This window comes from Nylanderia fulva, unplaced genomic scaffold, assembly GCF_048542155.1.
Source record: "Nylanderia fulva isolate GAGA-0341 unplaced genomic scaffold, ASM4854215v1 Scaffold47, whole genome shotgun sequence".
Classification (NCBI taxonomy): domain Eukaryota; kingdom Metazoa; phylum Arthropoda; class Insecta; order Hymenoptera; family Formicidae; genus Nylanderia; species Nylanderia fulva.
In genome coordinates, this window is record NW_028190554.1 from 60242 (window position 1) to 87680 (window position 27439).

Consider the following 27439-nt stretch of genomic DNA (forward strand, 5'->3'; position numbering starts at 1 on the left):
AATATACTTCATTGTTTACGATCAACATTCGCGCGTTCGTCCACGAAAGAATAAGTGCGGGTATTAATTAGTGTCTATGTCGTGAATTACTGCATAAATCTTATCGCGTCGCGTGTCCTGACATATCGTAATTGCGAGCGTATACGCGTGACATTGATCTTGTCATCCGCGAATCTCGCTCAATATTTGTTCCTCCGAAATCGCGTGCTTTCACTCCGGCTCGAGCCGCCAAAAGTTTGCGCGCGCGAATTTACGAGGGTACGTGCGTCGCGAGAAGTATCGGCATGCATTTTCGACGCGAATTTCCGGCATTGTCGATCGTATTCTAAATGCATTTCCGATTGTACTTTTGAAACAAGCTTGTTTCGCGAAGAATTGAATTTTTGGAAGTCGCTCGAGGAGCTGAATCTCGCAATCGTGTCGAGCTGGACAATTTTCCTGCAGTAGCCAGTTCGGGAATATCGGCGACTCCTTGGTGCGTCGCGGGCAAGTCGCCATCGTCGTTCGGTAAGGCCCTTCGATAAGTGGGTCCTTGAAAAAGGCGGCGATGCGAAAACGGAGCACATCGGTTTTATTCGCGCGTGAATATAACCTCTCGCGTTTTATTAAAAAGCGTCGAAAATTGTGATAGCTAAATCTGGCTGTCGACGCACGTCGCAAACGATTAAAGTAACGCAAATGCAAGTGTTATTTCAAAGCTTCTACGAGGAGGAGGTCCGGAGTGGCATATTGGACAATGGCGAAGCATTAGCTATATATATATATATATATATGTATATGGTGAATATTTGTTATTTTATTATTATTATTATTTTTTTATTATACTATTTATAATACATACATATATATATATATATATATATATATATTTATTGCAGTAATTTTATTTTTTGATATAATTAATTATATTTTAATTTCACTATATAATTTTCATGTATTTATATTTTACAGTTATATTGTACAGTTCCGGCTGCTGTGCATCGTATCGGTAAGTCTCATCGATTTTTATTTAAATTTTGAATAATTTTTTGTGAAAAAAAAAAATCCTCTCCAATTTTACCAAAACTACAATATTGTGTATTTTTGTGCGTGAAACATGAATTTGTATATTAAAATTCGCCTTGCTCCCACTGTAACTTTTTTACTACTTAAGAGCGACGATTTTAATTTTAATTTCCAGATTTATCTATATGTTTTACGCACAAAAGTTAAACAATATTATAAAGTTTCGGCAAAATCGGAGAAGACACGGAGCTCTCCTTCAGTATTACCGCTTCTATTTTAATAACTTATTAAAAGTTCAATTATTTTTTAAAATGTTTTTTTTGTAAAATAAAAAGAAAAGGAGTAACTATGAATTTTATGAATATCTTATAAAATAATGATTTTATATGATAATTATTAATTAAAATAATATAAAATAAATAATTTTTTCAATTAATTTGTAAAAGTATTCTAAATGACATTCATTTGTTTATTCATGCTGTTTTATATGCATAATTTCCAATCAATGCATAAAGAATTGTCAATATCAAATGTGTTTTATGCATATGTAGTTAAAATTATACTTTTCCTTTAGCTTTGTCAAAGTTTTTTTTACTAATATCGGGGCAATATTTACAATTACCCTTTTTTAAAACAATGGCAGACGCGTATTTCACATCGCGAGATTATACGAAACCAGCTATCGATCAACGAATTGCACAATTAGTAAAAAGAAGAATTGGTGCCCGGGAAGATTTGCCTACGGAGAGTACAAAGGAGCGACTTGTAAGTATTTTTGTAATATTTCTTTCAAGTAGTTTGAACATATATACATTTGTTTTAGATATTTTTACATTATTTAATATAACCAAACACAAAGATAAATGCTTGTTAATGTTTATCAGATAACAAAGTAATAAAAGAAATGAATAAACGTATAAAGAAATAAATAATAAATAAATATCAAAACAAAAATGAAGATAATATATGAAATATTCACATTAACAATATTTGAAATCTTTTCATTAAGATGTTATGCGATTATAAAAAGATTGTTTTTATATATTAGATACTTTTGTTGTAGGCAAAATTCAAAGAGATTCGTAATGCCAGGCAAGGATTGCTAAAAATTACACATCGACATGTTTTGGAGACAGTGGCATATATTTTGAGTACAGATGCTGAAGTGCTAGAAGAAGGAATTCTCGATAAAGATGAATACGTGAACGTATTTAGCAGTTTTTTCGCCGAGGGTGGAAAACAAGCTATTATTGTCTATTTTCAACCTATGAATCCCCCGGCACTTGGTACAAAATGATCATTGCATTTAATATGACGTTAATAGCGATAATTACGCTTTTCTATATTGTGATATTATACGCGAGATTTACGATCGCAGAATCTGGACGATGGACTCCGCAATTTAGCAAAGAACAGCAAGTTATACGTTGCTGTATAACGGATGGTACTACCGAAGAATTTTCCGGCAAATGCGTCATAATTTATCGATTAAAGTCAAATCTTGAATTTGGAATCAAACAGTTACTTGATGTAAGTCTCTGTCTCTAATAAAAAAAGCTAATGCTCTCGTGAACTGTTGAATCTACAATCGTATTTTTTAAATGATAGCAGTATGAATATATGAAATATAAAATTATAATTTACTTTCAAGTTAATAATATACAGGAGATTGAATTAGGTTGTAGAATGTGCAATTTATGTATATTTTTTCTTTTTATGGTTTTTTCTAATATTTATCATACTGTTCTTTATTTTATTCTTCCATATTAGGAAACTTATTATGCCTATGCCGAAGTAAATCATACATCACACAGTGCACTGGCAGGTATATCTGATTTAATTTCACGTTTACATGCACGAACATTAGCTGCCAATATGCAATGGGGAGAATTGTCGAGAAGCGAAGCTGGCGAAAAGATAAAAGACGATTTTATAGGCGATTTTAGAGATTTTTGTGAATTTCTAAATAGTAAGTAGCTTAAGATTTGTATTTATTCAATTATTGCAATTATCGATATATTTTTTTCTGATTTTTAGATGCATGATAATTTTTTGTTTTTATAGTGACAAAGATAGATTTGGAACATATAACATGGTTTCATATTAATTGGGATTTTTATCAAAAATATTTGGCGCTGCCTGAAAATATTAGTGAAAACATTCGTAAACCGAATATAATTGAAGCAGTAGAGATTGATGTTAAAATATGGCAAAAATTGATGGAACGGGTATGTAATCTTTATCGATTATATTTTTTAATAAAATTAAAAGAAATGATTTCTCACAGGCCATTGTCGAGAGTCAACAATTGCGTAGAGAAACTGAAACTGTAGGGCCATCCGCGGAACTTGCGTATTGGAGAAGATTACTCGCTCAATTTTCATCGATAATGAATCATATCAAGTCTCCTTATACTCAATCGTTTATACACTTTTTAACAGAAGCAAGATCAAAACTCATTAAGGTATAAATCCGTAAAAAATACATTGAACTTATATTATATATATGAAATAAAAACATTGCGGGAGGGGGGATAGTAAGAGATTAATCATTAATAAATATTTTAAAAAATAATATATATATATATATATATATATATATATATATAAAATGTTAAAAGAGCATAAAAAATAATAAATTATAAGTATATAAATAGCAATATATAAATAATTAATTTAAATTAATTAATTTCTCTATATAGAAATGGAAGATATTAGAAAATCATGTGATAAAGATACATATTCTATCGCGAGATAATGTTAAATATTTATACGCCTTAGAAAAATTTACACAGCCGTTGTATAGATTAGATCCAACGAAAATCGGAGATCATTTACCTGCTCTTATGTATGCAATTAGAATGATTTATGCTAATTCGCGATTTTTTAATACGAGAAAGATGGTAACTGCAGTATACATAAAGGTATTTTTCTTTAAAATTAATTATTAATTATAATTTAAATTATTTTTTTGAGTATATTAATTACGAAAAATTAATCAATTTTGTTAATTTCTTAAGTCATTAAGTTATTTTTTAAATATGTATAAGTCTAATGCATTATCATAATCAAGTATTATAAGTTTTTTTGTTATATATATATTTTTTATTATATTGCATTGACTTATTATTTTTATTCAGATAACAAACCAAATGATATTAGCATGTAAAGTATATTTGACAGAGAATGGAAAACTAAGTATTTGGGATGAGTCGAAATATATTATGATATCTAAAATAAAGGTGAAGATCAAACAAAAATGTATAAGATTAATGTCTTCTGTTTTTTTCTTAAATAATTTTTTCTCAATTTTTTAGAATTAATTTTATAATTAAAACAATAAAATCAATGTAATTACGTCATATACAGGATTGTATTAAGCTTTGCGACACATATCATAAGTGTTACGATGATATGTGCAAAAAGGTCGAAGAATCCCCAGATGAAAAGTCTTTTGAGATATCCGAAATGTATGTTTTTGGAAAGTTTGGCACCTTTAAGACAAGATTAATAAAGGTGAATAAGTAATAAATAACATAAATGAAAGTATGTCATAATATTTGTACAGAATCACACATGTTATTATAGTAACTTATTTTCGATATATAATATAGATCATGGATATTCTTGAAACAGCACGAATGTACTCTATTCTGCATAGTTCGACCATAGAAGGAATTGACACATATGCGCAAAAGTATACAAATTATTTTAAAAAGATTTCATTGCAGAAGTATGATCCTTTGGATCATAGAAAACCGTATTTCAATTCTGATTACGATGAATTTAAAAAGAACATAGCGGAAATGGATGTAGAACTTAGAACGTTCTTTCATAATTGCGTTTCTCTTGTACCAAATATAACGCAGGGTTTACAATTGATAGCTAGGTAGTATATGTGCAAATTTTTCTGTGTATTATTTGGTCACTTGTAAGAATATATTATTTTAATCCATTATATATTCTCTTTCAGATTTCAAAAATTAAATCTCAAGCAACTGAGGATTGATAGAAAGTGTTTAGAACTCGTTGCAATGTATGAACGAGAAACTGAAGATATTCGTGATAGATATAATGAGGATAGATCCGATCCACCTATACCGAGGAATATTCCACCTATTACTGGTAGAATTCTATGGATTCGGCAATTATATAATCGCATTGAGATTCCTATGAATATGTTTAGATCGCACCAGAGAGTGATTATGCATGATTCTATGCAGAAGTGCATCAAAATATATAATACGCTCATCGGTGTATTTATTCATTACGAATTAATATATCATAAAGCGTGGTATGATTTAGCTGATATTGTAAGTGCAACATTATTACTGAAGCTAATTAGGATATTAGTTGAAAATTTCTAAAGTGCAAATTTGCATGTAAAATTAGATAAATGTATTCTTTTCTTTTAAGAAAAAAATAGTTTTAATTAATATATAATATTTTTACTCAAAATATATATTTAACCATTTTTAAATGTGGATATTATCAAAATTTTAAAAAAGTGAACTTTAAATTTTTTAAGATAACAATGTGCAAATTGTTCATATGTGTATATGCAAATTCTTATTTGTGTTTTAAAATTTAAACTTAGTAATATAATTTATAATTGTATTACTAGGTTCGCCTTGCATTATCATCATCTATACTTGTGCGCCATCCAAAAACAAATAAGTATCATTTAAATTTCGATTCTTACATATATGAAGTAATACGGGAATCGGAGCATATGTCTAAGCTTGGATTGGAAGTACCGGATTTTATAGAAATTTTAATTATTTGTAAAGAGAATATATTTTTATCTTATGAGAGAGTGAAAAAATTGGTTAAGAGAAATGATTCCCTTAGGTATATACATTTATTTAATAATTATTGATTTAAGATTTTATACATATAGATTATGCATTCATTATTTATTTGTGTAGACGGTCCATCCCGATCATATTTTTACATTTAATGAAGATTGCCCTCGTCAATCTCGAGATTGCTTTTTATCCTTGTCTGTCAGTAATTACGTGGGCTTCGTTAAAGATCCCTAAAGTTTGTGCTAATATAGAGGAAGCGATTCAGAATGCACAGATATTTGTCAAGGAAGTGACAGATATGAAAGAAGCGAGAGTGGATGAAGTATTTGAATCAATAGCGGAAACGATGTTACTTCAATTAGATGAATATCCGAAAAGTCCAGAACAACTTTTAGCTGATAACATAGCTTTTCGAGACAAAATAGCAATTGAATTAGAGATAAAATCTTCGGCGGCGGAGAAAGCTGTTTTCATGATTATTAATAAATTTATGGATCATATAACTGATCCTACCGTGCAAGATATTAAATACAACTGGATGGATCCTGAAAAAATTCAAAGACAAATAGGATTCGAAAATAAATTAATAGAGGGACCTTTTGAACCTGGTATTATATTTTTTTAGAGAACGATTATAATGTTATTATTCTAGGCTGTTACGATGAATAAATGATTTAATCAAATATAGGCTTTGGTCAGATCGAAAGGACGAATACAGTTAAAATAAATCAAGTGCACAATGAATGCATAGAACTCTTTGCACATTTTAATAATAAATTGATAGACGCCTTAGTAAAATGTACGAAAAATTCATTAGATTTATTAAAGAAAAAAGCAACTGTTATGAGGTATTCTAATACACACTTATACATTGTATATTTATTTCATCTATATTTATATTTTGTCTTATTTTTATCTTTATTTAGATTTATATTTTGTAGTTTTATATGTATAATAAAAACATAATTTTATATGAATTATATTTTAGCGTGTTGGTTGAAGATCTTGAAATAGAACAAGAAATTCCGATTATGATGACATATTTTGTTTTACAAATACCGAATATTATTATTATCCCATCGATAGAAGAATTACAAAACTATTTCGGTAAAGTTATAACAAATATTATAGAAACGCATAAGAAAGTGTTCATGTGGGGACAACGATATTCTAAAAATATGCAAACTAAAGCGCTTGGTAAGATAAATTTTAGTATTGTGATATATTCAAATTAAATACTAAATAAATATAAATAATAAAATAAATAATAATCCTTAAGGTTGCCAGTAATAATTAATAAAAAACCACTCCTCAATGTTTAAAGTCGACCAGACTGGCAATAAGGTTATTTAAGTCGTTTTATGTTTATTTTTACTTTTAATTTTATTTTTATTTTTATATCCACCTATTTATTTATTTTTATTTATTTGACTTTATTATGACGATTTAAATTACGAAAGACACATTTAGTTTCGTCTCTATCTTCTTAACGCTTAGTGACTAAGATTCTTGTGAACAGTTAACATCTATTTAATATGTGCTTACTTCTGTCAGTCTTACATTGTTCATCAAAACAAGCGTTAACATTGTCGGTAGTTTGCATAGAAGTTGATTTACTGTTTTAAATTTGGTATGTAACACATTTTTGTTTTTAAATGTATAATTAATTGTTGCGAATAAGTGTATTAAATTATAATTATTTTGATTGAACTTTTTATAGATGTACTTGAAAAGGGCTGCAATGACAGCCGAAACGTTGTTGTCGTATTTCAAATAATTATTTATAATAAATTATTGCCAGTCTGGTCGACTTTAAACATTGAGGAGTGGTTTTTTATAAATAATAAAGATATTATTAAAAACAAAAAGAAAAAAAGATCAACGTATTTTTTATCAATATACTATAAAGCTTTTTAAATAGATCTTTTTATGTAACTAATAAGAAAGTAAATATTTATTCAAGATCTAGATATTTAGGTATCTTTGATCTCTCGATGAAGGTATCTTTAATTATTTACATTTATTATATTAATTTGTGTATCAATTGTAGATAAAGAAGATAAATTGAATACTTATTTTCAAAGTGTATCGGATCACAAAGAGATAATACGCAGCTCAATGAGTCTACAAGGTTTAATATTAATGTTGAGAGATGATGTTTCTAAAGTTGGCAATGTATGGAAATTTATCATTCAATTTAGTAATTCAATTATATTTACAGCAATATTTATATAATATAATTTATATAATATTATATAGATATTATATAGTAACATATATATATATATATATATATATATATATAATTTATATATAAATATAATTTTATAAATAAGAAATTAAATAGTATTAAGTATTATATATATATATATATATATATATATATATATATATATATATATATAATTATCTATTTTTAGTCATATTTACGATATTCCTACATATGGGCAGAAAATAGAAATGAGATTATACAAGCATTTGTGGATTCTAAACCTTTTATACAAGAAATTAAAGAAAAATTTATGGAATACGAAGATCTAATGACAGAAATTCAGAATTTATCTGATCGGCACATACTTGGTCCTCTTCAAATCAATACAAGTATGTATGTATCAATATAAATATGTAATATTGTTCGAAATATTATCATTTTAACAAGCATATTTTGTATACACTTGTCTCATTCGAATAACACAATGACAATTATATTAATTTAAAAAAATATATATTTTAGTGAAAAAATTATTTTACTCTAAATAACTATTTTGTAGATAAATTAAAATTAGCATTTCTCGTTGAAGCAAATGCGTGGAAGAAATCATTGGGTATTAGCTTATTAAATAGCTACAAGAAAAAATTGCAAACTATAACAGACTATATTTCTGAAAAGAACAAAGTTCTCTCGAGGCATATTAAAGATTTAGATGATGTTAGAGTTGCAATGAAATGCTTGGGAGAAATACGAGATGACTTTATATTATTAGATATGGAACTAATTCTGATTGAAGAGACATACACGTTGTTAGGAAGATTTGATATTGATATATTGAAGGAAGATCAAGATATAGTAGATGGATTGAGATATAATTTTAGCAACATGCTTAATATGGTATTAAATTGTATTTAAATTTTTATTTGTTGCTTTTACTTGATTCTATTAATGTCTTTAATATTTTTATTGTATATTTTTATTTGCTTAAAATTAATAGAAACTACTTTTTAAAAGTAAAATGTTTTTTTTATTTTTGCGATGAATAATAATTTATATTTTTGTAGGCAAAACAAGTTCAAGCAGTTATATGCGAGATGCAAGAGCCATTGAAAAATGAACTTATTGACGGAGTTGCAGATCTTAAAATTAAGGTGGCTCAATTTAACATTGATTATGAACTTAATGGCCCAATGGTTGAAGGAATACCTGCAAAAGAAGCCAGTGAACGGTATAATATGTCATTATTTAACATTTGTATAAATATACTTGTAAGTTTATATTGTATATGTATATGGATATTAAGAGAAAATTTAATTTTAATAAAAAAAATTTTTATTAATAAAAAATAATGTTCTTTATTTATATGAAGTAATATGTTGATAAAAATCTTTTATTTTTCGTGTAATACCGATGTCAAGACTCATCTTGTTCCAAGCACGCTTTGAAGAATTATGGGAAAGATATGAAACCTGCAGCAGTGGTGAAAGCTTATTCGGTATAGAAGTAATGGAGTATCCAGTTTTGCAACAAAGAAAAAGAGAGATTCATTTATTGCAAAAATTATATACATTGTACTTACAAGTTATGCGCACTATTGACAGTTATTATGATATTCCGTGGTCCGAAATTGATATCGAAGCAATTGAAACTGAATTGACTGATTTTCAGAACAAGTATATAAGGATTGTTTTATTTATAATTTAATTATATAAACTTTTATAATAAAATACTATAATATAATTTTTAGATGCCGAAGATTACCTAAAGCTATGAGAGAATGGCCCGCATATATTGATTTAAAAAAGAAGATCGATGATTTTACTGAAATGTGTCCATTATTAGAAATGATGGCTAATAAAGCTATGAAAGACAGACATTGGGAGAAATTATCTAAGCTGTGTCAATATTTTTTTGATGTGGAATCTGAAACTTTCATCTTGGCAAACATTATGCAAGCACCACTGCTAAAATACAAAGATGATGTGGAGGTATAACTAAATAAATTGCAAAATAATAATGGCGTATTAAATTAATTGTTTAAATTAAATATTTTTTCTACCACAAAAGCTATAAATGGCATATTTGTACATTATAGGACATTTGTATTAGTGCAGTGAAGGAACAAGATATCGAAATTAAATTGAAGCAGATAATTGCAGACTGGGCGATTGTGAATCTGCAGTTTGCCAGCTTTAAACAAAGAGGCGAATTATTATTAAAAGGTATCGAAACGGCCGAAATAATAGCACAGCTTGAAGATAGTTTAATGATCACAAGTTCCTTACTGGCAAATCGGTAAAAGAATAATAAATATATATATTTAAAATTGAGATCAGCATACACACATATTTGGTTTAAAATAAAATATTCTCTATTTGAATATTATACAGTTACAACATACCATTTAAGAAAGATATTCAATTATGGCAAACTAAGCTTAGTAATACGTTAGAAATATTAGTGAAATGGCTAACAGTGCAAAATCTATGGGCTTATCTGGAAGCAGTATTTATCGGCGGTGACATATCAAAACAACTGCCTACTGAAGCAAAGCGTTTTAATGTAAGAAAATATACGAGTAAATTACAATCTTGTTATTAAAGATAATTTAAACATTTATTACTATTATTTAGACCATTGACAAAGCTTGGGTCAAGCTTATGCTTCGTGCTCATGAGAAATTAAATGCAGTAGAAACATGTACTGAAGATGAAACTATGAGTCAGTTTTTACCTCATTTATTAGAACAACTAGAATCATGCCAGAAATCTCTTAGCGGGTATATATATATATATATATATATACTATCAGCAAAATAATATAATTTACATTTAGATTAAATTGTCAAGTTTAATCAATAAATTCTATTAATGTAGTTATCTGGAGACCAAACGAGTTATTTTTTCGAGATTCTGCTTTATATCAGATCCTACCTTGTTAGAGATACTTGGACAAGCAGCGGATTGTCATACAATACAGAATTATCTTGATGGATTTTTCGATAATATAGCAAAGGTATAAATATTAAGATAAAATCTAATGCATCAATAAATTAAAATAATTACGATATACAAGATACAACAATTTTCCGTATACTTTGCATAAAAATAATTTTACTGTTTCTGTAATCTTATATAACATGTATGAGAGAGAGAGTTTATTATATATATTTTGTATAGCTGAAGTTTTCCGAGAAGGAATATGAAAAGATTGTAGCAATGTATTCGCGAGAAAATGAAGAAATAATGTTAGAGAAGGAAGTTGCATGTACAGGAGGCGTAGAGAATTGGCTAAATATTTTATTAGCGGTCCATCAACAATCTGTTGGTGCTGTAATTTCCTTAGGATTGCAGTCATTTAATACACCTGAATTTGACATCTTGTCCTTGATAGAAAATTCTGTTTTACAAGTAAGACAATGCATATACACAAATATATATATATATATATATATATATATATATATATATATATATATATATATAATATAATATAATTTTAGAACATAATTGTGGAAATAAAGATTATATATTAAGTAATGCAAATTCATAAAAATTTAAAAATTCAATGTGCAGTTTGAATTATGTTTTTATTTTTTGCAGGTGGGTTTATTAGCGTTACAAGTTTTGTGGACACGTAATTCGGAAATAGCAGTCACAACAGCTAAACGTGACAGGACGATAATGAAGAGAACTAATCAGTGGTTTCTAGATTTGCTAAACAGTCTTATAGAAGTAACCGTTAAGGATCTTACAAAATATTCCAGAGTAAAGTACGAATGTTTAATAACAATACATGTGCATCAAAGGTATTGTTTTAAAATATTTGTTTTTATCATGATTATTATAATGCAATAAGGATTGTTAAAGATAAATCGTGTAAATAAATCTTTTAGAGACATATTTGATGAACTGTGTCGTCTTAGAATTCGTAATATATCTGATTTTGAATGGTTAAAACAGTGTCGATTTTATTACAACGAAGATTCAGAGGAGGTCCAAGTTAAAATAACAGATGTGGAATTTATTTATCAAAATGAATTTTTGGGTTGTACAGATCGACTTGCAATTACGCCACTCACAGACAGATGTTATATAACGCTAGCGCAGGCTGTAGGTATGATACCATGTACCAAAAGAGTGGTAGCATTTATTTACAATTATTTACGTTCTATCATTTATTATCATCCCTGCAAATATTTATCTTAGGAATGAATTTCGGTGGAGCTCCTGCGGGTCCTGCTGGCACGGGTAAAACAGAAACAACGAAAGATATGGGGAAAGCGCTAGGAAAATATGTGGTAGTGTTTAATTGCTCCGATCAAATGGATTTTCGAGGTTTAGGCAGGATATTTAAGGGATTGGCGCAATCTGGTAGCTGGGGATGCTTTGACGAATTTAATCGAATTGATCTACCAGTATTATCTGTTGCCGCACAACAAATAGCAATCGTGCTTAATGCGCGGAAAGAACGAAAGACGAGTTTCTTGTTTAGGTACAAAAACAATTTTCCAAACACACAATTATTTATTATTTAAAATTATTTCTGTTATTTTAATATGAAAAAAATTTGAAAAATTTATATTTTTATATTATATAATATTTCATTATATCTTTTTAATTTGCTTATTTCAATCTACATATACATGTATCAATTTACTGAGAAAGTATTTGTATCTTTAAATTATATAGATAACATTACGTTTCTAATAAATTGAACTTTATTTATAGTGACGGTGAAACGTATAAACTCAACTACGAATTCGGTATATTTATTACAATGAATCCCGGATACGCTGGTCGACAAGAGTTACCGGAAAATTTGAAAATACAGTTTAGAAGCGTGGCCATGATGGTTCCTGACAGACAGGTAAAATAAAATTATTATTATTGTTCTCTTTTGTACATTAAATTATTACCAGTTACATTTTCAAATGTAAACCGGATTTATAATTCATAATATTCGCACATAAAACTTGAAATGTAATGGTTACATTGCGTGAATTTAATTTAATTCCGTTTGCACAGATCATAATGCGAGTAAAACTCGCGGCATGCGGCTTCAAAGAGAACATAGTATTATCGCGGAAATTTTTCACATTGTATAACTTATGCGAGGAGCAGCTCAGCAAACAAGTGCATTATGATTTTGGATTAAGAAACATTTTATCGTGTTTACGCACGCTCGGTGCTCAAAAGCGCGCGAATCCCACTGATTCCGAAGAGACCACGCTTATGAGAGTATTACGGTACAAAAGCACACAATTGTTGCATACATATCTTGTTTTGAAAAATTATTGAAGTATAGAAAAAGGTGACATATTTGGTGTTAATTTTTTTAGCGATATGAATCTATCCAAATTGGTGGATGAAGATGAATCTCTTTTCATGTCGCTTATTGAAGATATGTTTCCGGGTATTAAGTTAACAACGCAGACATATAAAGAATTACAGAAAGCGATAGCTAACGCTACAGTTGCTCTTGGCATAATGAATCATAGCGAATGGAATTTAAAAACTGTGCAGGTATATTTGATATTTTATAAACATATGTATATAATAGTATTCTCGTATATATATATATATATATATATATACGTATATTTATTCCTTACATTTTTCTGAGAGAAAAAAATTCATTTTAAATGCTTTTAAAATACGGGCTATATGAATATTATACACAAAATTTATATCTATATATATAAGCACCGTCCGTCTGTCTGTCTGTCTGTACCCGAACTACTTCCACATTTGTGGACCGATTGTCTCGAAATTGGTACCAAAATGTTGCAAATTTTTCGGGGGTGGCTGCTGTGGGTTTTTTTTTTTAATTTTTTTCTTTTTATTTTTTTTCCTCAGAGGAGGGTATGTTTTTGCAAAAAAAATTTTTTTTGCAATATTTCTGAACACATAGTATCAAAATGTTGCAAAATTTTTGGAGATAGCGACGATGCGGTTTTTTTAACAATAAGTGTTACACTTCCACCCACTTACCCACCCACGCATTTACCCACATGCATGCGCATTTATGGACCAATTTTCACGAAATTAGTACCAAAATGTTGCAAATTTTTCTGAGGAAACTGCTGTGTGGGTTTTTTAAGTTTACGCCTTCACCCACGCACCCACCCGCGCAATCGCATTTTTATGAACCAATTTTTTTTAAATCGGTACCAAATTGTTGCAAATTTTTTGGAGATGGCGACGATGCGGTTTTTTCAAGTGTTACACCTCCACCCACGCACCCACCCACGCGCATGCGCATTTATGGACCAATTTTCACGAAATTGGTACAAAAATGTTGCAAATTTTTCTGAGAAAGCTGCTGTGTGGGTTTTTTAAGTTTACGCTCCCACCCACGCATCCACCCACGCAATCGCATATTTATGAACGGATTTTTGTAAAAATTGGTACCAAAATGTTGCAAATTTTTTGGAGATGGCGACGATGTGGTTTTTTCAAGTGTTACACCTCCACCCACGCATTCACCCACACGCATGCGCATTTATGGACCAATTTTCACAAAATTGGTACAAAAATGTTGCAAATTTTTCTGAGAAAGCTGCTGTGTGGTTCTTTTAAGTTTTATCCCACCCATGCATCCACCCACGCATTCAAACATTTATGCACAGACTTTTTCGAAATTTGTACTCAAATTTTGTCCGGGATGGCTACTATATGATTTTAACAAATTTTTATCACTTTATTTATCCACCCACGCACCCACCCAAAAAAAATTTAAACATTTATTTTGATATAAATTTCGTGAAAATCGGACAACAAATGTGGAAGTAGTTCGCGGTAATACAAAAAAAGAATTAATTTTTTGTGTTAAAACGGATTTAATATAGGCTATATGAGGACCGCGCGAAGCGCGGTCCGAATAGAAAGGCTTTGAGGACCGCGCGAAGCGCAGTCCGAAAAGCTAGTAAATTATATTATCATGGAGGAAAGATAAATGACGATAATGTTCATTTCTAGCTATACGAAACATCGCTCGTTCGCCACGGTTTGATGGTTTTGGGACCAACGGGATCTGGTAAAACGAGATGCATGTGGGCGTTGATGAGAGCTCTAACAGAGATGGGTGTGCCACATAAGGAAATTAGAATGAATCCAAAAGTTGGTATTTGTTAAATATTTCATTGTTATTAAATTACATTAAGTATTTCTCAGCATAGAAATAACTTTTCTTTAAATTAATACGAAAAAATATCGATAGGCGATAACTGCATCTCAAATGTTTGGAAAACTCGATGTTGCGACGAACGATTGGACGGACGGTATATTTTCCATTATATGGCGAAGATCAATGCAAACGAAGAAAACAGAGAATTTATGGATCGTATTGGACGGTCCTGTCGATGCAGTATGGATTGAAAATTTAAATTCCGTCCTGGATGACAATAAAACATTGACATTAGCAAATGGAGATCGCATTATAATGACACCGAATACGAAATTAGTGTTTGAACCTGACAATGTGGATAATGCGTCTCCGGCGACTATATCGCGCATGGGAATGGTCTTTGTTAGTGCTTCTGTGCTAAAATGGAATTCAATTTTAGAGGTAATATAAATCCGGGGTTGTAATAGCGATAGCTTTACGCGCAGAAACCTATTTCGATGTTGCAATACTTTTTATAGGGTTGGCTTAAAAAATGTTCCACCAATGAAGCCGGAGTGTTACGAATGTTGTTTCATAAAATATACGACGATGCGCATACGTTCGTTCAAACAAAGCTTCATACTAAAATGACGCTCTTAGAAGCGTTTTATATACGGCAATGTATCGACCTATTGGAAGGTTTGAATATCGGAAATTCTGATCCAACCAGTAAATATATGATACTCTTCTATATTCAAATATTTATTTACTGGAAATGGCCATGTAATATCAGCATTATAAACAACACGCACTTTGTCGGATTACATTTTTTTACGTATCTTTTTTTATGCATCTTTGCAATTTTTTAATATTCTGTTATTTTTTCTTCTATTGTTTGTTTGTTAATATTTCTAATAATATGATGTATGTATAATCTACACAGTAATAATAGATTATAAGGTAGGATCTATAACTGAATTTGAATGTTTGATAAAATATTTATCAGATAATTAAAATTGTAATTTATAGAAATATTGCCTGAGCATCATATTGAGAAACTCTTTCTATTCTCTCTTATGTGGAGCCTTGGTGCAGTATTAGAACTTGATGGACGACTCACGTTACAAGAGTATCTTGTAAATCACGAATCAAATTGTAACTGGCCGAATTATACAGTTCGTATGATATATAATTTTATAACATATTATTTAATTAGCTGAAGAATGCAACATTCTTGATTTTTTTATGATATATATGATATTATAATTTTTGATAGGAAGAAGAAACTATTTTTGAGTACTTAGTATCAAACGATGGAAAATGGGTACATTGGAGTAAAATGGTGTCAGAATTCGAATATCCTTCAGATCGTATCTTAGAATACCATACTATTCTTGTGCCTAACGTCGATAATACAAGAACATTATATCTAATCGATATTATAGCGAAGCAAGAAAAAGCAGTACTTCTGATAGGTAAATAAATTAGATTTAACATATATAAGATAGGCAATAAGAGCCAAATCGCGGATGACAGTGCGTTATCCTAAACGAAACTAAAGTTTTTTCGTTAGAATTAAATACCTGTGCACAAGGCACCAAATTTTACTTGGACACGGCCAAGATATAAAATTGGAATAATCTCTACAAGAGATTTTAATTCCATGCATCCCCTATTCCCCCTAAAGAAATAAATGCGAGAGAAAAATATAGATCCGAAAGTCGCAGAATCGGGAATCGAACCCGAGACCTTTCGCTTGCCGGGCGACTGCTCTTCCAACTGAGCTATTCAGATCCTTTCGATTCTATACTTTTCTCTGTTATATATATTAATGTTGGTAAACAAACGCCTTTAAGCCAGCGTGTATAAATTAAGAATTTAACTAGGCTCTGTAATATAAATTAGTATATTTTCGATAATGTTAATATATGTGTATTATTATATACTAACATTAATTGTATGTGCATAATGAATTTGCATAATAGGTGAAGCGGGTACCGCAAAAAGCGTAATGATGAAGAGCTACATGTCTGGGCATGATCCCGAATATCACTTGAATAAGTTTTTTAATTTTTCTTCTGCATCGACGCCTAATATGGTTCAGGTAATAATTTTAAGAGTAAATAAAATCTTAATTCAAATTTTTAAAGTTCATATGATACTTTGATTTAATTTATTAAAAAAAACTTATCTTTTTTTGTAGCGCGTATTTGAAAGTTACGTTGAAAAACGAGTGGGTACTACTTACGGTCCTCCTGGTGGACGGAAAATGACCATTTTTATCGACGACATAAATATGCCAGCCATAAACGAATGGGGCGATCAAATTACAAACGAGATTGTTCGTCAGTTAATGGAATACAAAGGATTTTACTCCCTGGATAAACCGGGCGACCTTTGCATTATGCAAGATATTATGTTACTTGCCGCGATGCATCATCCGGGTGGAGGACGAAACGATATTCCAGCGCGATTGAAACGACAATTCAATATTTTTAATTGCACATTACCGTGCAATAAATCTATAGATACAATTTTCAGTAAGGAAACGTTTAACAAAACAATAAAAATCATGATAATTCGTTCATAATTTATTCAAATAAATTTATAACAATTGCAGGCGTCATCGGTCAAGGCTACTTTTGCACCACGAGATTCTCTGAAATCATCGTCAATTTCTTGCCGAAGCTTATACCATTGACACGAATACTATGGCAGCAAACCAAAGCGAAAATGTTACCAACTCCAGCAAAGTTCCATTACGTCTTTAACTTGCGTGATCTGTCACGTATTTGGGAGGGAATACTTCGAATAGAAAGAGACGAATGTGAATCTATAACGACATTGCTGAAATTATGGGAGCACGAATGCATGCGCGTGATAGCAGATCGGTTTGTTATAATTCTTACAAATTATTTTTGCTTAATTATCGCAAGATAATAAATCTCTGATTCTTTTTAGCTTTATCACTGCCGCCGATAAAGAATGGTTTCAAAATACATTAAGACGGACCACGGAGAAGATATTAGGTCCAGATTTTCAATATTATTCTCTAGTTGAGACGTATTTTGTTAATTTTTTGCGCGAACCACCAGAACCGACAGGTGACGAGCCGGAAGATTTTGCATACGAGGCACCTAAGATTTACGAGGAGATACCAAGGTATAGTTTCCGATTTCAGATTTTTCTCCGGTCGATTTACAAGCAGAATCACATTAATATCTCCACGTCTCTCATAGCTACGATGCTGTTATCATCAAAGTTCAACAAAATATGGAGCAATTTAATGAATACATACGCGGCATGTGTCTTGATTTGGTCTTCTTCCACGACGCTCTGGTGCATTTAATACGAATATCAAGAATACTTGGAGTTCCCAGAGGCAATGCATTGCTAGTGGGTATCGGAGGTTCTGGCAAGCAGAGTCTGACGCGACTGGCGTCCTTTATTGCGGGATTTAACTTCTTTCAAATAACATTATCTAGGCAAGTATTATAATTTTACTAAACATTTAATCGCAGGAATCATGAAAATGAAAAGTAATTACGAGAAATATAAAATTTAAATAAATTTTTAATTTTATTTTTCTAAAATACATTAAAATCTTTACTTTGTACATGTATATGTTTATGAAAATATCACGCAAATATTTTTAATACTAAATGCAATATACTGTGTAATGAATAAAATGTACGAAAAAATAAAATGTGTAATTATATTTTTAGAATATATAATGTAGCCAGCTTGATGGATGATTTGCGAAAATTATATCGCACCGCTGGTATTGGTTCCAAAGGTCTTACATTTATTTTTACCGACAATGAAATAAAAGACGAAGCATTTTTAGAGTATATAAATAATGTGCTAAGTGTCGGCGAAGTGGCTAATCTTTTTTCAAAGGACGAGTTAGATGACATTTTAACAATTGTTACGCCGCTAATGAAGAAAGACGATCCTCGACGACCACCGACGCAAGACAATCTTTATGATTATTTTATATCTCGAGCAAGAAATAACTTGCATATTGCTTTATGCTTCTCACCAGTGAGTTTTTTTATTGTCGCTATAAAAAGAAATTTATATTTTCTGAATTTTTTTATTTCGAAAAAGTTAAATAAAGTTAATTAAATCTGTTGAATAAAGTTAATTAAATCAGTTAAAATTAATTAATCATTTTTTATTTAGGTTGGTGGAAAGTTTAGATCTCGAGCTTTAAAATTTCCTGGCCTTATATCTGGTTGCACAATAAATTGGTTCTTAAGATGGCCAAGGGATGCACTATACGCAGTCGGTGAACATTTCTTAGGCAACTATAAAGTCATATGTAGCCCAGAAGTAAAACAACAATTAATGCAAGTTGTAGGTGATATTCAAGATGACGTAAGCGACACCTGCATAGAATATTTCGACAGGTTTACTTCATTTTTCTTTTATTTCAGTATTTTTATGTGTAAAAATAATTAAAATAATTTAATTTTAATGTACGCAGGTTTCGACGCCAAGTATATGTAACTCCAAAATCATTTTTAACATTTCTCGACAGTTATAAAACGATATATAAGCAACGTTTGGATAACATTAATACGCTTGCTTCTCGTATGACTAGTGGTTTAAGCAAATTAATTGATGCTGCTGCTCAAGTTGATTTATTGCGGAAAGAATTGGAAAAAAATCAAGAAGATATTGCAGCAAAAAATGTTCAAATAGAAGCGGTAAGCATTGAAATATTTTTATAAAATATGAATTTTTTAAGATTTTATAATTTTTTTTCTTATAACATATATAATATAACATTTTCAGATTCTCGTTACTGTAAACGAGAAAAAGAAAGAAGCAGAGAGTGTAAAAGCAAAAGTACAAGTGTCGAAAGATGAGGCAGAAGCGATTCTAGAAGTGATAGCGAAAGATAAGGCCTTTGCAGAACAAAAATTGAAAGCCGCAGAACCTGCCTTGTTAGAAGCTGAAGCTGCGTTACAGGTGTGATGCATTATGAGCAATAATTAATATCAAGCATCTTTGTTATAAACTTATATAAACAAATATATAAGCAATACTTATATTTTAGACTATAAAAGCAGCAGATATTTCTACTGTTCGTAAATTGGCTAAACCGCCGTATTTAATTACACTAATAATGGATTGCGTTCTGATTTTATTTGGACGAAAGCTAGAACCAGTCAAACCTGATTACGAACATCAATTTCTAATACCTTCATGGGGAGAATCATTAAAGGTAAATGTGTACTAATTTCTAATTTATTTCTGGTCTATCTTTGTTAATTGAATAAAATCGTAAAATTTAAAATAACACGTAAATTTTAATAAATACGTTTTCTTATTTTAAGTCATGCATTATTTTCTTGCAGGTCTTGGCTGATACTAGATTTTTGTATAATTTACAAAACTTTTCAAAGGATAACATTAATGCTGAAACTGTCGATTTAATGTTACCGTATTTAAATTTTCATATGTACACTTACGAAGCTGCGATGCAAGCCTGTGGAAATGTAGCAGGTCTCATACAGTGGACTATCTCTATGGTTGCTTTTTACGAAATAAATAAAGACGTGCTGCCTTTAAAGGTACAATGCTTTGATTAATAAATTATTAATATAAACAATATAAAATACATAATGTTAAAAATATGTGTAATAAGAAAGATAATAATTTGTAGGCAAATCTTGTTATACAAGAAAGTAAATATGAGAAAGCCAATAGCAATTTGCTTGAGGCAGAAGAACTGTTGAAAGAAAAAGACGACGCTTTAAAAATCGTCCAAAATGAATTTGATGCTGTGATGCAGGAACGACAAGTATGTCAACAATAATGATAATAATAATAATATGTGTCTTATATATATCTATTATTAGATAATCATCGATCAAGCTGCAGTTTGTCAAGCAAAAATGGATACAGCGGCTGCCATGATAGAAGGATTGTCTGGGGAAAGAGTAAGATGGACCGAGCAAGTAACTGTATTTAAATCAGAAACAGACCGTCTTGTTGGAGATGCGTTGGTACTTACCGGATTTCTTTCTTACTGCGGGCCATTCAATCAAGAATTCCGAATTCTTTTGCAAAAGAAGTGGTTTAATTTCATACAAGACAGGAAGATTCCAATTTCTGTTACTATAAATATCGTTAACACACTGACAGATACAACTACGGTTAGTACCTACTATAATAAATATAATTATAATATTTGCTAAATGAATAAGAAAGGTTTAATTTATTATATAGATCGGCGATTGGAGTTTGCAAGGTTTGCCGACCGATGAATTGTCTGTTCAAAATGGAATAATTGTAACAAAAGCATCGAGATATCCTCTCTTGATTGATCCACAATTGCAAGGCAAAACATGGATTAAGAATAAAGAAACGAATTTTGATTTACAAGTAGGTAGTAAAACAAAATGTGAAATACAATATAAAACGCGATTTGATATATAATGTCAAAAAATGAAATATATGATATATAACAAAATAAATGATATATGTATAATATTTCGAATTATTTTTTAGATAACATGGTTTACGCACAAATACTTTCGAAATCATTTAGAAGATTCTGTATCTATAGGACGACCGTTATTGATTCAAGATGTAGGGGAAGAATTAGATCCAATATTAAATAATTTGTTGGAAAAAAATTTTATAAAAATAGGAACCTCCTTTAAAGTAAGACGATATTTTTCGTACTTTTTTCTGTATAATTTTACACCTGTGACGTAAAATTTATTATAATTTATTATAATAGGTTAAATTAGGTGACAAAGAAGTGGATGTTAGCAAAGATTTTAGACTTTATATCACAACAAAATTACCAAATCCTTCTTATACTCCCGAAATATTTGCCCGTGCGTCTATAATCGATTTTACTGTTACGATGAAAGGTAAAATGATGTTATATACTGTGTGCATAATGTTTCATAAATATATATTTTTTAAATTATATTTATATTTATTTAATTTTTTACACTTAAATTATCTTACGTTTACAGGCCTAGAGGATCAACTTTTAGGAAGAGTTATTTTAACAGAAAAAAAAGAATTGGAGATAGAAAGAACGCAATTGATTGCCGATGTAACTGCAAATAACAGAAAGATTAAAGAACTAGAAACGAATCTTCTACATAAATTGGGAACCGTGCAAGTATGCGTTTCTCTTTCAAACGTTAATTAAATAACTGTGAAATATACAAATTTAATAATATCATTTTTATGATATTTTTCATATTTTTTTAAAGGGCCCTTTGATAGAAGATGTTGAATTAATGTCGGTATTAAATATCACGAAGCAAACAGCAGCGGAAGTAAATGAAAAGCTAAGTATTGCAAAGGATACAGAATTAAAAATCGATACAGCACGGGAAGAATTCCGGCCAGTTGCAACGCGTGGTAGCGTTTTATATTTCCTGATATGTGACATGCCGCATGTCAATTGCATGTACCAAACATCCCTCGTTCAATTCTTAGAACGATTTGATATCTCAATGGAGAGGTAAATACGAATTTTCGCATAATGATTTGCAATACGTTATGTGACAGATGTTTATAATATTAATAAATACAATCTGTTTTGTGGTTGAGATACAAATATTAAATTATAACTCTCTCAATTAGATCGGAGAAGAGTCCAGTCAATCAAAGAAGAATAAATTACATTATCGAGTATCTAACGTACGATATATTTAAATACAAATCACGAGGATTTTACGAGATACACAAATATATGTTCATTTTATTGATGACGCTAAAAATCGATCTACAACGTGGCAGCATTACGCACGAAGAGTTCCAATATTTTATTAAAGGAGGTGCAGCGTTGGATCTAAAAGCGGTCGATCCGAAACCTTGCAAATGGATTACGGATGTGACATGGCTTAATTTGATTGCACTCTCGTCATTGCGACAATTTCAGTACATCGTATCTCAAGTAGCCGCTTCCGAGAAAGTTTGGAAACATTGGTTCGACAAAGAAGCACCAGAGGAAGAAGTTATACCAGATGGTTATAATACTTTGGACACGTTTCGCCGATTACTCTTAATTAGGTGATCTTCTAACATATTTTTGTGTTGTTGAAAGTTAGGACTCGACCAAATATTACATAAAAATATATTTCATGTATAAAATAAATAAAATATTCGGAAAAGTTTAAGTATCTCGAATCAAGGATTTCAAATATCAATAGATTGTGTTCTTTGAAATTTAATTGAAAATACAAAAATTTAAATATATTTTTATGTCACTTGTGTGTGCAATTTAAATGAAATGAAATGTGTTACAGAGCTTGGTGCATGGACAGGACGTTGTCGCAATCTAGGAAATACATAACGTCGTCCTTAGGAGCGAAATATGCAGAGCCCGTAATTACGCTTCTGGACGTGATGCATAGCGAGTCAAGACCAAACACGCCAATGATTTGTTTCTTAAGTATGGGGTCGGATCCTACACCTAGTATCGAGCAACTTGCAAAGAGGATGGAAATCATTTGTAGAAGCGTATCGATGGGACAGGGTCAAGAAGTTTATGCTCGTCGATTACTTAATAGCGCGAAAACTGAGGTAATACGCTATAGAGAAGAATTTTTTTTCTATTTCAGAAAAGTATCTTAAATATTCTTAATTGAAACAATTTGCAGGGTTTTTGGGCCTTATGTCAGAATTGTCATTTAGGCTTGGAGTATATGGTGGAATTGGCAAACTTTCTTTTAGAGATGGAGGCACCTCATCCAGATTTCCGCGTATGGATTACGACAGAACCGCACAAAGACTTTCCCGTTTCTTTGCTGCAAATGTCTATAAAATATACATACGAACCTCCGCAAGGTATTTATTTATTTCTTTGAATAAACATAAATAATAAAATATATAACATCTTATATAAGAAAATTGTGAAAGCAGGATAATCTAAATATGATTTTTCTGCATTAGGAATACGCGCAGGTTTGTTGGCGACGTATAGTGGTATGAATCAGGATATATTGGATCAATGCGATGCCGCGCAATACATACCGCTAATATATACCGTGTCTTTTCTCCACACGATTGTTCAGGAAAGACGGAAATTTGGTCCTCTGGGATGGAATATACCATATGAATTTAATTTGGCGGATTGGTTGGCGTCCTGCATGTTTATAAATAATCATTTGAATGATTACGATGCGAAACGCGGTATAAATTGGCAGATTATGCGGTAAATGAAAATTGTACATTATCTCTTTTTCCATTTTGTGAAATGCTGTTAATATTTTTTATTGTATAAATGTATTACGTTTACAGTTATATGATAGGTGAAGTGCAATACGGCGGACGTATTACAGACGATTATGATAAAAGACTGTTAAATACTTTCGCGAAAGTATGGTTTACAGATGCGCTTTTTGCGGAAGGTTTCACTTTTTATAAGGGTTATCCTCTCTTGATATTTAAACTTGTGAGCGATTATCTAAAGGCGATAGATGCTATGAGTACCATAGATCCGCCGCAAGTATATGGTTTACATCCAAATGCAGATATTACGTAAGTTTTTTTTCGAGAAAGGAAACATATGTACGAATAAGCAGAGCTACGTAAAGTAATTGAGAAATTATGTGTGCATTGTATTGCAGATATCAGAGTAACACTACGCAGACTGTATTAGATACGATAATATCTGTACAACCGAAAGAAGCTGGTGTTGTTGGCGTAGAATCCCGAGAGGTTGTTGTTATAAGACAGGCAAAGGAAATGCTAGAAAAAGTTCCAGCATTGTATAATATGTTTCAAGTTAAAGACAGGTTTGTCAATTTGTTTATTTATTATGTTAATTTAAATTTTTTTTACGAATAATCAATAAAGTTATAACAACGTATTTTTTGAAGCTGATAAAAATAATATTCTTTAACGTTATCGTAGATTATACGCAATGGATCATGTTGCCCCGATGAATATTTTTCTAAAGCAAGAGATCGACAGGATACAAGTAGTGATAAAATTGGTCCGCGATACACTCAAAGATCTTCTACTGGCTATAGAAGGTGTAGTTATAATGACCGAGGTAATTTTCTTAGAGTTCTAATATATTATATGGTTGTTAAAGCACAATTTTACAAGACGAATAAATGTCGGTACATTAAAGGAATTACGAGATGCCCTCGATAATATATACGACGCGAAAATACCAAGAATCTGGAAAGCTCGATCATGGGAATCCGCTTCCTTGGGCTTCTGGTTTACGGAACTATTAGAGAGAAACCAACAATTCTCGACTTGGCTGCATAGTGGGAGACCGACAAAGTTTTGGATGACCGGATTTTTTAATCCACAAGGTAAATAACATCATTTTCATGTTAAATGAGTTCTTGATGCAATTTTATAAAAATATGAAGCTCGATTGACTTGAAAACTGGGAGTTTATAGGTTTTTTAACGGCGATGAAGCAGGAAGTAACGCGGGCTCATAAATGGGCTTTGGATAATGTTACGCTTCATAATGAAGTTTTGCGTAATATGCCAGAGGAAATAAAAAAACCGCCACCTGTATGTAATAATAATTAGTGCAATATACGTATACAACGTCTTACGTAAAAATGAGTAATATTGATATTTGTTAAACAGGAAGGTGTTTATATTTATGGACTATTTTTGGAAGGTGCTGGCTGGGATAGGAGAAATAGCCGTTTGTGTGAATCGCCAAATAAAGTTCTTTATGTATTAATGCCAGTAATACATATTTTTATTCTGCATAATGCCCCAGATAAGAGTCCGAAATTATATCAGGTAATTATAAAAGTATGACTAGTAGATTTTTAAATTTAGTTACAATTTTATAGATAATGAAACATAATAAATATATAATTGAATTATATATATATATATATATATATTTATGTTTACATACATATACATAATTCTAAATAATATTTTTATATAAAATATACATATAAATATATATTAAAATATATATTTGTTTTTGAAATATCTTAGTCGAAAGTTTACTTAAAGTAAAATTTCGATTGGTAGCGCCGTAGCTTTTGTACAAATACAATTGTTGATTTTAATACATTTAGTGTCGTGATGTCATCATGCTTGATATTTCTTTCTTATGCAAATATTTTCCCCTGCAGTGTCCCATATATAAAAAACCTCAGAGAACTTACATGTTGTTAATAACACCGCTTTGGCTGCAAACTATGAAAAGTCCTGATTATTGGATATTACGTGGCGTCGCTCTGTTATGTGATAATAAATAATTATATTATTAATAGAAACAAAATTACATTTAAACTCTCTGTTACAAATTTTTCACGCATTATATGTGCATTAAAGTTTTGTCTTAGTTTTAAATAAAATATTAGAAAAAATAAAAAAACAAAATCTAGTATATATTATCGAGAATTAATAATAATAAATAATAAATAATCTATATTGTGAACACTTTTATGAGAATAATTTTAAATTTCTGTATTATCGATGTAGCGTTCAATTCACATAAAGTGGCGCCCTCTGTTCCGAGCGCGACTCACTACTTAGCGCATTGTTTGCAAGACGAAGTGAATCGCGCGGGACGTAACGCGAGTGCTCCGTGATATTCGTTGTTATATGAATTATATCCGTCGAAATCCACGCATAAATTAATTACCCAAACAGTAATCGACGTCCTAATAACTTTGTTGACAATGTAAGTATATAATTATTATATCATTTTACAATATTATCTTATAATACACACATTGCGGGCAAGTTTTACATTTCGACTATTTCGACTATTGCGTGCCATATTTCTTTTCGGAAACTTGTTGAGAAATGTTCAAAAATAATTATACGTATAAAGCAAGAAAGAAGGAAGGTAACATCACGTAAATAAAACTAAATAGAATACCATATGTATGTATATGTATATGTTGAGTTATGTATTATTTCCGCATTGCTTGATAAATTATATATATACATATGTATATATATATATATACATACATATACACAGAGAATTTTTTTTTAGAATTGATCCTGAAAGTCATGGTAATTGTGGGACAATTATGGTATTGAAAGAATTTTATGAGATTCTCTGATTAATATTATTTTTATCACAATAAAAAATATTAATATTTACCACAATAAAATATCAAATATAAAAATAAAAATTAAAATACATAATAAAATTACATGTACATAGAATAAAATTAATCGAACATATTTTTTTATACCTTATTGTGATAGATATTAATATTTTTTATTTGCGTTAAAATATTTGTGTTAAATATTAATTAAAGAAACTCTTAATAAAATTGTTTCAATATCATATTGTCTCATGATTACCATGATTTT

At 30.2% G+C, this 27439-nt stretch overlaps 1 protein-coding gene across 1 annotated transcript; it reads left to right on the forward strand.

The window, feature by feature from the left end:
• The first annotated feature begins 956 nt into the window (after positions 1–956).
• On the forward strand, positions 957–26377 carry kl-3 (dynein heavy chain 8, axonemal kl-3). Its single transcript, XM_085486735.1, has 67 exons — positions 957–988; positions 1580–1770; positions 2069–2291; positions 2384–2535; positions 2776–2974; positions 3070–3233; positions 3293–3469; positions 3707–3928; positions 4145–4246; positions 4374–4520; positions 4619–4893; positions 4978–5317; positions 5629–5855; positions 5933–6420; positions 6501–6660; positions 6801–7009; positions 7863–7987; positions 8233–8413; positions 8584–8921; positions 9089–9252; positions 9443–9697; positions 9772–10012; positions 10120–10319; positions 10415–10586; positions 10658–10803; positions 10901–11039; positions 11204–11434; positions 11627–11832; positions 11920–12140; positions 12233–12518; positions 12755–12893; positions 13052–13272; positions 13366–13549; positions 15005–15145; positions 15246–15593; positions 15671–15860; positions 16161–16306; positions 16408–16606; positions 17117–17235; positions 17335–17671; positions 17752–18022; positions 18093–18293; positions 18371–18616; positions 18857–19175; positions 19317–19543; positions 19621–19843; positions 19932–20108; positions 20197–20364; positions 20498–20713; positions 20806–20943; positions 21002–21298; positions 21372–21527; positions 21654–21809; positions 21889–22024; positions 22133–22284; positions 22379–22632; positions 22755–23183; positions 23420–23696; positions 23774–23960; positions 24066–24327; positions 24414–24653; positions 24743–24910; positions 25029–25170; positions 25252–25441; positions 25533–25651; positions 25730–25891; positions 26239–26377. The coding sequence occupies exons 2-67, from the start codon at positions 1642–1644 to the stop codon at positions 26362–26364; spliced, it is 13782 nt and encodes a 4593-aa protein (XP_085342861.1). The 5' UTR covers positions 957–988; positions 1580–1641; the 3' UTR covers positions 26365–26377.
• The last annotated feature ends 1062 nt before the right edge of the window (positions 26378–27439 follow it).

Excerpts from the sequence above, each read along its gene's own strand:
- kl-3 (XM_085486735.1), top strand. The coding sequence starts at position 1,642 with ATGGCAGACGCGTATTTCACATCGCGAGATTATACGAAACCAGCTATC. Across the intron at positions 16,307-16,407 it reads GTAACTGGCCGAATTATACA|GAAGAAGAAACTATTTTTGA; the intron begins GTTCGTATGATA and ends AATTTTTGATAG. Across the intron at positions 20,714-20,805 it reads AAGACGTGCTGCCTTTAAAG|GCAAATCTTGTTATACAAGA; the intron begins GTACAATGCTTT and ends AATAATTTGTAG.